This window comes from Phalangium opilio, unplaced genomic scaffold, assembly GCF_054372755.1.
Source record: "Phalangium opilio isolate 3A_F unplaced genomic scaffold, DU_Popi_V2 ptg000077l_1, whole genome shotgun sequence".
NCBI classification, from domain to species: Eukaryota; Metazoa; Arthropoda; class Arachnida; order Opiliones; family Phalangiidae; genus Phalangium; species Phalangium opilio.
Window position 1 is genome coordinate 1,667,162 of NW_028324185.1, and position 14,532 is coordinate 1,681,693.

Sequence of the window (14,532 nt, forward strand, 5' to 3'; positions counted from 1 at the left end):
CGGCAAAACACATTACCTACACTTGTATGCCTACGATTTTCAATCTTCTTTTGTAGTATTAAATATAAGAAACATTTATGGACCTTTAAATATAGAGGGGTTGAAATTTAATTGCTAAACATTTATTTAAACAAACAAACTGTAACCGTAAAATTTAAAACTAGGAAAAGGGGCCTCATTTCACGGCTCACAAAGAAATTAAATTAAACTAGTCAATTTAGAAGTTCCCAGGTTACCCGTTTAAAGGACTTATTGTCCATGACTAACTAACTATATTTACCAAATAAACGCAGTGGTAGAATAATAATACTTTGAGTTTATTGAAACAAAAAACACGTCCGAACTCGGAGCGCGAATACTATTGAACTACCCGCAACTGATTACTGACCGTAACTGCCGATAGACTACTGACTCTTTACTGATTGTAGGCGGGGATTTATATCCCCGCAAAAAATGTTTTTTATAAAGGTTGACAGCAATGGCGCTTAAGGTGCCACTTCGGGACAATTTAACATTATACAAAAATAATTGTAAAAAATGAAAAATGAGTAAAGCAGACGACGCGGTTTTTTCCCGGGAAGGAGGTTCTGGCTGTGGACGGTTACAAAACAAAAATTTCCCCCTTTTTTTAATTTTCCAAAATAACATTCCAGACAAACCCATTAAATAAACTTGGGATAATGAATGAATTAGTCTAAGGGACCGTCCATAAACTACGTCACACTCTTAGGGGGGGAGGGGGTTTGTAAGTTTTTGACGGTCCGTGACGAGGGGGGAGGGAGGGGTCGTTCGATGCGTGACGTCACATTTAAAATTAATTTTATTACGAAGTCAGTAAGAGGTCGATTGACCCTTTTGTTATGGAAGAAAAAACGCAACGTTTCAAAGTCCACCGTGAGAACAACCTCTACAATAATTTAACAAAATTTCTATTCCATCATCGCTTAAATAGTAGAAACTGTAAGCTATGATCACCTACTTACTCGTATGTGTAGCCAATTTAAGCAGCGCATTTAAAATAAAGAGACCCGTTCACTGCAGAACTAGCTACACGTACGCATAAGGACTGCTAAATGTAGTGTCACCTTAAACAATCAAATGTCACTGTTTGTTCGCCACTAGCATTAGTAGGGATGATAAGAATCATCCATGCGATTTAAATGGTTTCGTTTCTTTCGCACATTTTTAAAATCTGAATCCCAAGCTCGATTAGCCTAAGGTTTTCAAGTGACAATGTCGAAAACTATTAAGTGTACCCCTCTTAACGAAGCTTTATGGAAACATTTTGGAAGGTTATAAAAAAGCACATCCAGAGAATAAAGTTCCAAAGCTCAATCAGAGGCAAACGATATTTGCAAAAGCTTAAAACGGAAATGAACTTTGACTTTCAAGTCGAGCAAAAAATTTCTGATTGGAAAAGAAAAAATCTCTTTTTAAATTAATGAAATGAAATTAGTAAATTAAGACAAATCATAGTCCGTTGGGGGGGTTAAAGAAATGTGACGTGGTTTTCAGGGAGGGGTCTTAGAAAACGTGACGAAGCGTGATCTGAGGGAAAGGGGGGGTCAGAAAATGCCATTTTTTGCGTGACGTAGTTTATGGACGGTCCCTAACCTGTTTCGATGTTGGACTAGCTAGGTTATCATTTGATCCTTGCGACTCTCTTTCCGCTTCGTTGCCTCCTATCTCTGTTGATCTAGCAAAGACAAAAAACCGAAAGAAAATCTCTTCAGATTGCTTCATTTTTCTTCTTGCATTTTAGAGTTTAAAAAAAAATAGAACTAAAATCATATTTATAAAAAAAATGTCTATACTGAACTTACTCGTCAAAACTGTCTTCATCATTGGAAGAATCCTACCTATCTTTGGTGTCATTAATTTCGTCTTCAATTTGGGCCAGAACGGTATCCAGGATATCTAAACACTGCCTGACAGGATCTAATTTCGCGCTGCAAAAAAATGACGGGACATTGCTCTTGGTTAGATTCACTTATTTCAGGTTTATATGCTCATTAGGCTTAATTTCAAGTCAAAAGTAGCTCAGAAACTTACTTAATACACTCTTAAAAAAAGTTGTCCAAATTTGGACAAAAGAGGATCCAAATGAATAAACTCTGAGACAAAACGTAACTTTGTCCAAATTTGGACTATAATGTTGCTATCCTAAATTGCACGTTTTTTATGTCCATTTTTGGACTTATCAATCCTAATTTCAACGATTTTTTGTCCATTTGAGGGAAAATAAACCTTCAAAAATGGTCTAGAATCTGTTCAATATGGTAGATTTTTGTACAATTTTATACAACGTTTTGTGCATTAATAACTTGTGCAAATCTGCCTTAAATTTTGTATAATTTTAAACAGAACTATGTGCAATATTAATCATAAATCTGTGCGATATTGATCATAGTTTTGTGCAATATTAATCATAAATTTGTGTGATATTGATCATATTTTTGTGCAATATTGATCATATTTTTGTGCAATATTGATCATAGTTTTGTGCAATATTGATCATATTTTTGTGCAATATTGATCATAGTTTTGTGCAATATTGATCATAGTTTTGTGCAATATTGATCATAGTTTTGTGCAATATTGATCATAGTTTTGTGCAATATTGATCATAGTTTTGTGCAATATTGATCATTGTTTTGTGCAATATTGATCATAGTTTTGTGCAATATTGATCATAGATTTGTGCAATATTGATTATACTTTTGTGCAATATTGATCATAGCTTTGTGCAATATTGATCATAGTTTTATGCAATATTGATAATACTTTTGTGCAATATTGATCATACTTTTGTGCAATATTGATCAAAGTTTTGTGCAATATTGATCATAGTTTTGTTCAATATTGATCAAAGTTTCATCCAGTTATGAACAGAAGTTTGTGCGATTATGAGTGAAATTTTGCTCAATATTGATCATAGGCTCGTCCAATTAAGAACAGGAATTTGTGTAATTATGAGTGAAATTTTTCCCAATATTATTAATAATTTTGTCTACTAAATACTGTATGTGAACGAATCGACAAGTTAGCTCCAGCTTGGGAGGGTCCCTATAGGGTTGTCGAGAAGATATCCCCAGTTTCCTATGTTATCATGGATTTGGAGTCAGGTGCTTTGGCCGGTACTTGGCATATTAATCAGTTGAAACTACTGTTGAACTCAGTGGTCCTCGAAACCCAGGAAATCACGGAGTTTGAAATCCTACCGGTAATACAGGAACTGGAGAACGATGTAGACCCAGGAGATGAACCAGAGCGTGAGTTGGTTGCAACACCGGACGAAAGATCATTTACTGAGGCAGATTCCCGGGACGGTCAGGAAAATATCTGAGATACGGGGCCCGTTCGAGTGTATGACTTGCGGCCTCGTCAAAACCAGGCAGAAGGGGTTGTCGATAGGTCGTCAATCTCGATGGATGTAGAACCGGATGTACCCGTTCCGAATCTTAACATTCCAGTAGATAACGACTCGGTTCCCACCCCGATACCACGGCGGGAATATAATCTCCGACGGCGGGGTCGAGTTTAGGAACAGGAAGAGCAAGGGGTAGACCTAGCGGTGGCAGGTCCTTCCGGGGAGGGAAGGCGGAATCGTGGCATTCAAAAGGACCCGGTGTTGAGGACAGTGGATCAGGATGATTTGTTAATGGCTCCTTTTCGATATGGGTGGAAAAGGGAAATAGTTTTGAGAAAGGATTCCGGAGGTCGAATTGGGGATGTATATTATTACACACCAGAACCGATAAAAGAAAAATTGCGGTCGTACTAACAAATTGCGGCTTTTCTTGGTACCCATCGCGACCAAGCCCGCCTATTAGGCATGCGCAACTTCAGCATGAAGCCCCAACCGTTTGCGTATCCCCCGTTTGAGATTGTTCGCCATGCTCTATGGTGAAGCACGACCAGTCGGACTAAGATTTGATTTCCATTAAAATCCATACTGTCGATTAAAACGTGATGAGACTAACTGTCTATAGTCCACCTTTTTACCTTTTTCAGGCCATGGCCAGTTCACGCCCAAAGACTTATTGGGCCCAAATTTTTGGCCTTATGGAGGCTTCGTCGAGCGACGAAGATGACATCCCGAGCTACACGCCAACTCGACCATTAGTAGCGGAAATTACCGGGGAGACTATACTACCAGAGGTAGTAGGAATTACCGGAGAGATTGAGAACGTGGACGCCGCCCAAGCGTCAGCTACGATATCAACATTGATAGTTGAGATTACCGAGGAAACGGAGGATGTGGCAGGCGCTCAAGCTTTAGGTACTACATCAACCGAAATAACGGGTTTGACTGCCTCCCCTACCCCATCAGTGGAGGAGCAGGCTCTAGTCCTCCCGATTATAGACGATAATTTGACGAACAATGAATATGAAGTGGTGCCACCTCCACGCTACGTGGACATCTTTTGTTCACTCACATGTTACGCTTCCCGGACTGGAACAGTGCTGAAAAATTTTTCCCGGCACGTCCGTGCCCTCCCGTAACGCTTCCCGGAGGGTTTTAAAGGATGTATATCTCACTTCGGTGCCATTCCGGATGAACTCAATGTGGAGTTCATTCAATCCGTCTTAGCAAATTCCGGGGTTCTCGGTGCGGTGGGCATCCCGCCCCTGTACGCTAAGGCGTATTTACAGAACAAGCGCATCGAACAAGATTTAATCAATGCCCTGGCCTTTTCCAAGGGCCGCGCGATCGGCGCCATTGGCTTGGATGCATCCCGGGTCATCGAACTTTGTCCCCCGGAGATTCAATGTCAGGCGTTTCGGCGCCAGCTGAGCCTCGCCGCAACCTATGACTACCCAGTCTTCGTACAATGCCGAGAAGGGCGACAGGACAAAGACGTCTTTAGAACATGCTACCGCATGCTAGGTGAGGAACTCCCTCCCGGACACGTCATCATATTATTGAATTTCTCCGGCGGTCGTGACGTGCTGACAAATTCCTTGCCCGGTTCCCACGTCTATATCTTGCGCTATCCCCGGCCATGGATCCACAGTTTATGAAGAGATTTCTACATGGTATCCCGGTAGAACGCCTGCTAGCGCAGTCAGGGGCGCCGATGTTTTCCCTGACCCGAGCTTCCCCAGCTGTGCCGTCCCCTGGACTGGCATTGACCGTAATTGAACGGATTGCGCAGGCCAAGGCGTTACCGGTCGCGGAGGTGGCCGCTACCTTATGGTCCACTTCTCAAAAGTTATTCCGGTATTCGGATTAAGCGTTGTTTTCCCGGATTCTCCGATAATTGGGTCATATTGACCATATTTGTAACATTCCCTTTTTTATTGTTTGAGTGGAACCCAGTGTAGTTCCCTCTTTAGGTTTAGACAGTTAATGTTCCCGAAAACGTGGTTTCAGCCACCATCATTATTTTGGATTACTTAAGACCAGCAAAAAAAAAACAACATTAACACACATAATATTCTTTGTTTGTTTTGATTATTTGTATGCCACACTGGCTATTTTTGGTTTCCTTCCCCAAAGTGGGCATGTTCCCTTGTCCCCATCGGGACCTAATAAATATGTTTTCCCCTTGAATCCTTAGTTGTGGTCCATCCGAGTTTTTTGAATTTGGTTCCCTGGTTTTGGGTGGGGCTTCCCTCCCTAATATTTCTTTTCAGATACTCCCAGCGGCCTTACACTGCTGTTTCCCCTTTCACCCGGGGCCGCTGCTTCTTTTTTGCAGAGGGGGAGGATGTAACGGGGAGCCCGTTACCCGGGTTCACCACCAGATGGAGCAAGTTACACCGATACCAGAGTTCCCCGCTAGACGGCCCAGAAAGCTGAACCCTGGACCTGTCGTCTGCTCGCCCTCGGATTGGCTGATCCCCGGAGGCCCGAGGGGATATAATTCAAAGGTAGCCCGGAAATCAGGGCAGTTGGAGGAGTACCGGGCTCAGAAGCATTTAATAATATTTGTTAGATCGATTAACGTTGTTACTTGTTTATTTAATTATTTATTTACTAACGGACTGTATATATAAATTAACCAGATTAATGTTATAATAAATATATTGAGTTCACTAAAATTACGTAGTCGTGTGTTTTCGGGTTTCAGTGAGAAGCGCGCTATTACAGCTTTGTGCAATATTGATCATATTTTTGTGCAATATTGATCATACTTTTGTGCAATATTGATCAAAGTTTCATCCAATTAAGAACAGGAATTTGTGTAATTATGAGTGAAATTTTGTTCAATATTATTAATAATTTTGTCTACTAAATACTGTATGTGAACGAATCGACAAATTTGATCACAGAAAAAAATTTAATCGTTATGAATATTAAGTACAAAATTTGGCATTTTTACGTGAAATGTTAAACTTGAAATAAACCAAACATTAATCACAAAGACATCTGATTAAAAAAGTTAATTATTGGTGTAGAAATTTTCCTTGTATCGATTTTAAAAACGATTTTTTGTATATACTCGAATGTCTTTTTTAGAGCTGCTTCGTATTTCAGTTGAAAGGCGTAGTAGCCTGCTTAAAGGGAAACGACGCCATGCTCTATACAAACAACTTCAAATATCACTTTTTCTATTTCAACATCGACTAATGATGTAAAGAGGTCTTCATTCTGAAAACAAAGCGTTGGGGTGACCTTTTCTGGATCCTGAAAAATAAAATTAAAAATAAATATTTCGTAGGCGTGAAGTTTATATGAGGGGTTTTAAATATATAAAACTCTTTACTCCAGTCGTGTAAAGATATTTCACTTTTTCTCCAAACGCGCAAGGAAGTAATAGAATGCTAGCTCTCAATTCCATTACTAGAATTGATTTCAGATTTAAAATATTGATTTACACTTTTAATAATTTTTCCTTGCTCACTTTTAAATGCGTCCACTGAGGTCACTTCTTCCTTTTGACGTAGCAGTGAAAGTATTTCTTTGGCATTTGGCCTATTTTTTACAAGATTGAAGATTTTTTTTGCCAAAGGCTCAAAATGATGCTGAAGAACATTTTCAGCTGAAGGCCGTATGTTATGAAGAATATTAGTAGGTAAAAAGTGGGGCATCCAGCTCACCCGGGAGTCGGGAGTCCAGGTTATTTCTATGGGGAGTCGGGAGTTAATGTTATTTCTATGGGGAGTCACGACTCCCAGGTGAGCTGGATGCCCCACTTTGGTATACTATCTCTAAGGAGTTAATGTTATTTCTATGGGGAGTCTTCTTCTATGGGGAGTCAAGAGTTATAATGTTATTTCTATGGGGAGTCACGACTCCTACGAGTTGGATGCCCCACTTAGGTATACTATCCCTAAGGATAGGGAGGGGGTCAGACAGGGGGACAGACAGGTGGTAATATACTTCCGCGTTCTACTAGAGAATGAGTGTCCATAGGTGTATACTTTGCGTACGATCGAACAACATCTGTTTTAATAGGGGGAGGGGGGACATTGAGGAGGAATGTTGTCTGGAAATATATTTCCCCCTGTAAGAGTGATAACAGTTGTTCTAATAAGAGTCTGATGATTGATAACATTATTGAGGGGTATTTTAATTTGGAAGGAAGAATTTCTAGGAATTTCAAAGTTTTATTATAATGTTTTCCAGTTGATTACAATAGGTTTTTTGATCACACTACATTTTGAATTCTTGAATTTCGTTCTGTTCCTTGTGAGGATGTAACTTGGTGATAATTCGGAATTATTTAGTGCATCATCGAATAATTTTAATGGTGATTTACTGGTTTCATTCGTTTTTCCTGCTTTAATTTTAGGCTTTCGAGACACGTTGAGTGATTTTTTCCCCTTTTTCTTTTTTAAAGCTGTTTCAGATGTTGGAGTTCTTGTTACAGCGTTGTTATTAGGTGGGGTTGCCGTCCGTGGCTTAACATTGGGTATTATGTTTAGATTTGGTTGATGTGGTGATTGTGTTGTAGCGGTCGGAATCTGGGATGGAAGGTTATCGACATGAACTACATCTGGTTGCATTTTGCTTTTATTATGTAGGAAATTTTCTAGCAGGTTCATGTATCGTTTAGCCTTTTCCTGGGAGGACATTCCTGTCTCCCTCAATATATCATACATGTCACGATCTAACGCTGTCATTCGATTATCCAACACACTCTTGTTTGACTCCAATTGTCCATATGGTACTAAAACCATAGGTCGTGGGGATGTCATTTTACACCGAGTAGGGCTGATATCCCGTTTACAATGGAGGGTAACAAGGAGCTCAGTAATGGGAGAAAACCCCGTTTTGTGATTTAGAAAGTTCTTTCCGTTTGTCCTTTAGTGAAACTCTCCGCTTTGATAATTTTCTAATTAGGTTTTTATACCGCTTAAATCTATTTTTACTTTCACTGGAAGAACAACGTTCCCTTTCGTTATATTTAAGCAGATTTCACACACGGATTTTATTTGAGGGTTAGAAAGAGGATGAGAAATATCCCTCAAAGGGTGACCGTCTAAGGTGCTGTACCGTCTCATACTGCTGATCATTTAGAAAAACCACCGTCATTTATGTAAAATATCATCGACTCTTTCTCTAGAAAATTAGTTCTCAGCCTAAGCAGATCGGGTGTTTCTTGACGGGTATCTATGATAAGATAGGAGTAAGGTTTCGAAGTAGCGTGGTGAAATGCACTGGTTAAATGTTTGGGGTTGTGACTATACATTTGATTCGCTAAATATTTTGTTTGCCCCTGATCCCTAGGATTCCGCATTAAAATTATGTAATGGGAGTTCAAAGAAACATCACGCATGATTTTCCCATTTTTGAATAAATTTTGAGAAAGCAATATGACTGATAAACTATTATGATGACAACCTCTAATAAATAAATTTCCGATGTTAACATTATCTTTGGACTCGTTAATTAAATCATCTATTATTATTAAATTGTTAATAGACGGATCGAAAAAGTCATCTAGATTTTGAGGGAGTCCATTGTGAAATTCTACAAGGGGTTCCACTTTCCTCAATTCCTCGAATTTACTCTGATAGGCCCCGTAACAATAGCAAACTCGTTGTATTTTAGGCGTGATGCTGTTCTCAAGGTTTCTTAAGATTTTGAAAACGAATTCCGACTTCCCACTTTGCGAACTCCCTGTAACTAACCAAGCTGAGGGGTGGATAAATTTCAAATACCACGTATCCATTTCATGACCCTTAGATGAATGAGATGGATTTGAGAGGTACCTATGTTTTTGTAACCTCGTTACTAAAAATCCACGAATTGAAAGATTCGGGGTAACCCAACCATTTAACGTATAATTGAACACCATTCTTTGTTTTTCTTTTCCTTAAAACCTTCTCTATTTTAAACGTGCAGTTCTTAAGATCTTTCCCAACTTTCTGAATTTCACTTTCATAAAAAATTCCCTCAATTTTATCCTCGTTTAAATCTTTTAACCGGTATACAGGCGGGGTCCTAGGGATACGTTCAATTATTCTAAAAAGTTCTTCTGACCAAAATGGTAGATAGCGCTTATCAAACACCCCTCTAGTCTTGCTAATCCGTACAATGTCACCAACATCAAACTGATAATCGGTGGGTGGGGAAAAGTCATGATCGCCGTACAAGTTTAACCACACCTCTTTCGAATTTTTAGAGGATACCATTATTGGCTTCATCTTAATTGCTCTGTGATGCTAGTTATTATAGGCGGAAGTAAGTTTATCTAAGATATGAATGTATTTCCTAGAACCCGATTTCGTAAAATATCTATACATACGTGCCTTTAACGTTCTTATTAATCTCTCACAAATTGATGCCTTTGTATCTGTACTTGTAGAGTACAATTTCATTTTTCGAGAATGGATGAATTTCTTAAAAGTTTGGTTGTAGAATTCACTCCCCCTGTCTACGTGAATGAGACGTGGGACTCTATTGTTAGAATTGGAAAGTATGCACTTAAATGCCTTAACAAGCGTCACGCCTTTCTTATTTTTCAACGCCTTTAAAAATGCGTATTTACTGAAAGTGTCAACACATACTAAGATGTAATTGTTACCCCGGTTTTCGCGTGATAGGTTTCTTAGATCCATTAAGTCTAATTGCCAAATTTCATCTATTCCAAACACTAAAGTACGATTTCGCTTAAATTTGTGAACAACTGGTTTATGAAGGGTATACACATCATTGTGCTTCAAATAATCTTTCACGTTTTTTAGAGTTACTTTTATCCCATTATCCTTAGCGGATCTATATAGTTGGTTTACACCAGCGTAGCTTCCGGCGTTTGCTATATCATGGTAGAGTTTCTCGAGTTCAGGAAAATTCTTCATTTATGATTTCTTCTAGTTTTATGTAAAATACGAGGTGTTTTTGAACTTAATGTTCTTAATAAGGACTTATAAGAATCCAAAGAAATACCCTTCACCCCTCTACGTTTTCTCGTTTTTCTAGCTGCTTCTAACCTTTCCACGACTTCAAGAGGAATGACTAACGTTCGCCTCATCCTCCTCCCTTGAAATGCGTCCCTCAATTAATTAGTATCACATTATATACAAGATTCCTAGAACTAATTACCATAGCGTTATATACAACTACATTAAAATATGACAAGTGATTTTTTTCTCGAAACAAGAAATAAACCATATTTTATTAATGATCCATAATTTCATATATTTTCCTTTAACCATTTTTTTACATTTTCCAGCGAATCATCGCAATCAGAATTTCGCCATTCATGACAAGGACACTCGCCCCTAATTTTATATTTGAACTCTCCACAGTGTTCGCAAAAGTTTCTCACATCCAACAGTCGACGGGATGTAGCTCGCGTGGCTTCCAAACCACCTTTTTCGTCTGGCTTAAAACGCATCGTCGAAATTTCACGCAGTTCCGAGTGGTGCAGAAATAATCTAACTGGCCGTCACCAGGCATATGTTTAAGCCCCCCTCGCAGTGAGGGCAGAGGAGACTACCTGTTCGAGGAACAGGCGCGAATCCATGTTTTTTCAGGGTTTCAAGAGTGTCATTATCATTTTCCATGGCCCTGAAACTAGATTAATAAAAATTCCAACACCACCACCACCACCATCAGAAACTACAATAACCTGGTCAATTTGAAATAGTGTTATTTCTAAAGAGGGGGGGATTTAGTTTACAGAGATAATGGGACTAAAGAAGACTGTAACCGTCTACGGCATGAGCGAGAAACTCATCAAAAGACGTCTTTAGTTTGCCAAATTTGCGGGGAAACTTTTAAACGGCACTATCTTTTTACAAGGCACATGAAAAAACACCCCGAAGTCTCAAATTTATCTTCCCCTGCAACACATTCGGTACCATTTACCTCGAGAACTTCACAGTCGGTAACAGCGGATGCACCTGCAACAGAAACGTCTTCCCACCCCTCTTCCCCTATTCCTAGTACCTCCCAACAAAACTCGAATACACAGCTGAACACCGACCCTCGAATAGAAACAATGAACGTTTTAGGGGGTGCTGCTTTCTTGGCGCGTTTTGACGGTAATGACGCGCTCGACTTTATATCTCTGATAAACGAGTACAGAGGGGAAATAATTAACTATCTTAAAAAACATTTAAAGGAGAAAAAGGGAATTAAGTGGTATTTAGTTGCTAAAGTCAAATTTTATAGACAATTAGCGAACTCGACAGATGAAGTAGAGTGTGAACCATATTTCCGCAGTTTAACCCAAACCACTATGATGATGGATGCAATCCACGGTCAATTAACGAGATGCATAGTAAAAATTTTAAACTCAATGGAAGCGTTTGAAAATCAGGGGTCAGGGTGGAAAATCAAAAACTTAATTTATATTCAATTGAACATTTGTTCGTATAAACCTCTTATAGGTGGAACGTACATTAAATTACCAAAAAAACTTTCTGCTAAAAAGTGTTTTATAAACATTCAAAACAAAGACGATAAGTGCTTTCTTTGGAGTATCTTAGCTAAACTACATCCCGTGTCAGGGCATAACAAAGAACGGGTTTCTAAATATAAACGATACGAACTCTCGCTCAATACTTCAAATATAACCTTCCCCTTTGAATTAAACTCCGTGAGACTTAGAAAGTTTGAGGAATTAAATAATCTTTCTATAAATGTCTTTGGTTATGAGGAAAATATATTCCCACTATACATCTCTGACAATAAATGCGAAAAAGGACGACAAATTGACCTACTACTATTCGGTGAAGGAAAAATGAAACATTACTGTGTAATTGACGATCTTGACCGTCTTTTATCCGGTTTCGCGAGACACAAGGGACCTTCATTTTATTGTAGATATTGTCTACACCGATTTAGCGGTATCAATGCGAAAGTAAGGTGTGATGAACATGTGAAGGAGTGTTCGGTTTATTCACCACAAAAGATCGAAATGCCTGAAGACAATATATTACAATTCGATAAATACGAGCTTCAAGAAAAAGTAAACTCCGTCGATTATTTTGAAAGACCGTATCTTCACCCATAATATTTTTAGGTTCCATGGTCGATATACGCCGATTTTGAATCGGTACTGGCGAAAGCGGATTTATGTGAAAAATCTCTTTCTGCTACAGTAAAACTTTCGGAGCATATTTGTTCAGGGTTTTCTTACATCGTTGTCCCGTCTAATGGTAGATATTTTTAATTCAGGTAACTCCGACGTGTTTTATTTATAGATTAAGGTTCGATATAGGTGTTCCGGCTAAACCCGTTACATATAGAGGGGAAAGAAAAATACATCGATTCCTTGCTAGTGGAGGATGAGATTATACAGGAGAAACTCAGTAATCCTGTACCTATAACTTTATCCCCTCAACAGGAACTCGCGTTCCAACTTTCTACAACTTGTTACATATGTGGTGAACTTTATGTTGATGATTTAAACAACCAACCTGTTCGCGATCACTCGCACATAACTGGTGAATATAGGGGTAGTGCACATTCATCGTGTAATTTAAAGCTTCGTCTGCCTAACTACATCCCCGTTTTACTTCATAATATGTCGCGGTAATTAATACTCACACTTATTATTATAAGCGTCTAATACATAATTCGTAGGTATGATGGTCATCTTTTAATGCAGAAAATAAGGATGTATAAAAACCAGCGTATACAATGTATCCCATCGAATTCCGAGACCTATATCTCCTTTTCTTTAGGGAATTTAAGGTTTTTAGATACGTATAGATTCATGCCGAGTAGTTTACAAACGTTAGTAGAAAATTTAGCGGAAGGTGGTTTAGCCTCCTTCAAAATTTTAAATTCAGTTTATGAAAAGGAGAAGGCTGAGTTACTACTACGTAAACAGGTTTACTGTTACGATTACATAAGTGATGTTGAAAAATTCAACGAAACCAGATTACCCTCAAAGGATAAGTTTTTTAACAGACTGACAGGAGAAAATATTAGCGATGAGGATTATAATCATGCACTTAAAGTGTGGAGTGTGTTTCAATTGAAAACTTTAGGTATAGACCGCTCTCTTCAGTTAAAAAATTGAAGTAATTTCAAGTAATTTTGAAATTTCTAACTCCTAGGTGATTATCATGATCTTTACGTGCAAGCTGATACACTCCAATTGGCGGATGTATTTGAAAATTTTAGGTCGATGATTAGCGATAACTACGGAATTGATTGTAATAGGTATATTACCCCTCATATTTTTGCTTTAACGTAGTATAACCCCCCCCCCCAACCTTTCACCCCTCTACAGAACATATACCGGACCGGGGTTGTCATGGATGGCTGCTCTCAAAATGAGCAAGGTGAAACTGGAATTATTTAAAGATCCAGACATGCATCTGTTTATTGAATCTGGCGTAAGAGGGGGAGTATCTGTGATTTCCCATAAATTTTTAGGAGGCAAATAACCCTTACATTGCTGAATCTTACGACCCTTCTAAACCAACCAACTATCTTGGTACGATAATAAGGGTGGACTATTAATGAAAAACAGATTTGCTGTAAAATATTTTATTTCTTTGAAGATTGTAATAACCTGTACGGCGATGCTATGTCAAAACCACTGCCTATAGATTCGTTTTCTTGGGTTAAAAATGATGAGCTAAAATCGCTTATGGATGAAATTAGAAATATACCTGATGATTCAGAGACGGGATACATATTTCAAGTTGATCTCGAATACCCTCCCGAAATGCATGATCTACACAATGATTATCCCCTCGCACCCGAGAAAAAAATTACTAGCTACGATGAACTCTCACCATTATCGAAAGATATTCTAGAAGCTACAGGGAGTGAAGGGGAGTTAAAATTCCCCAAGCTGGTACCTAACTTGTATGATAAAAAATATTACGTAGTTCATTACAGTAACTTAAAATACTACTTAGAACTCGGGATGAAACTTAGGGTAATTCATAAAGCTCTTAAATTTAGACAAGGGAAATGGTTGAAGCAATATATTGACTTTAACACCTTAAAAAGGAAGAGTGCGAATAACGCTTTTGAGAAAGATCTATATAAATTATTGAATAATTCAGTTTTCGGGAAAACAATGGAAAATCTAAGATGTAGGGTAAATTTCGAACTAGTCCATACACCCGCAAGAATGGTGAAACTAACAGCCTCTCCAGCTTTTGAGA

The 14,532-nt window shown here is 38.6% G+C and overlaps 2 protein-coding genes across 2 annotated transcripts; one reads left to right on the plus strand and one right to left on the minus strand.

Annotated features, from left to right (window-relative positions):
• Positions 1-9,618: 9,618 nt before the first annotated feature.
• On the minus strand, positions 9,619-10,254 carry LOC149656719 (uncharacterized). The gene is made up of 2 exons (XM_089844547.1): positions 9,767-10,254; positions 9,619-9,691 (listed from the first exon to the last, which is right to left on the minus strand). Exons 1-2 carry the CDS (start codon positions 10,252-10,254, stop codon positions 9,619-9,621), a joined length of 561 nt encoding a protein of 186 aa, XP_089700673.1.
• A 950-nt stretch (positions 10,255-11,204) lies between these two features.
• On the plus strand, positions 11,205-13,430 carry LOC149656720 (uncharacterized). The gene is made up of 4 exons (XM_089844548.1): positions 11,205-12,371; positions 12,426-12,503; positions 12,624-12,937; positions 12,989-13,430. The coding sequence occupies exons 1-4, from the start codon at positions 11,205-11,207 to the stop codon at positions 13,428-13,430; spliced, it is 2,001 nt and encodes a 666-aa protein (XP_089700674.1).
• Positions 13,431-14,532: the final 1,102 nt, after the last annotated feature.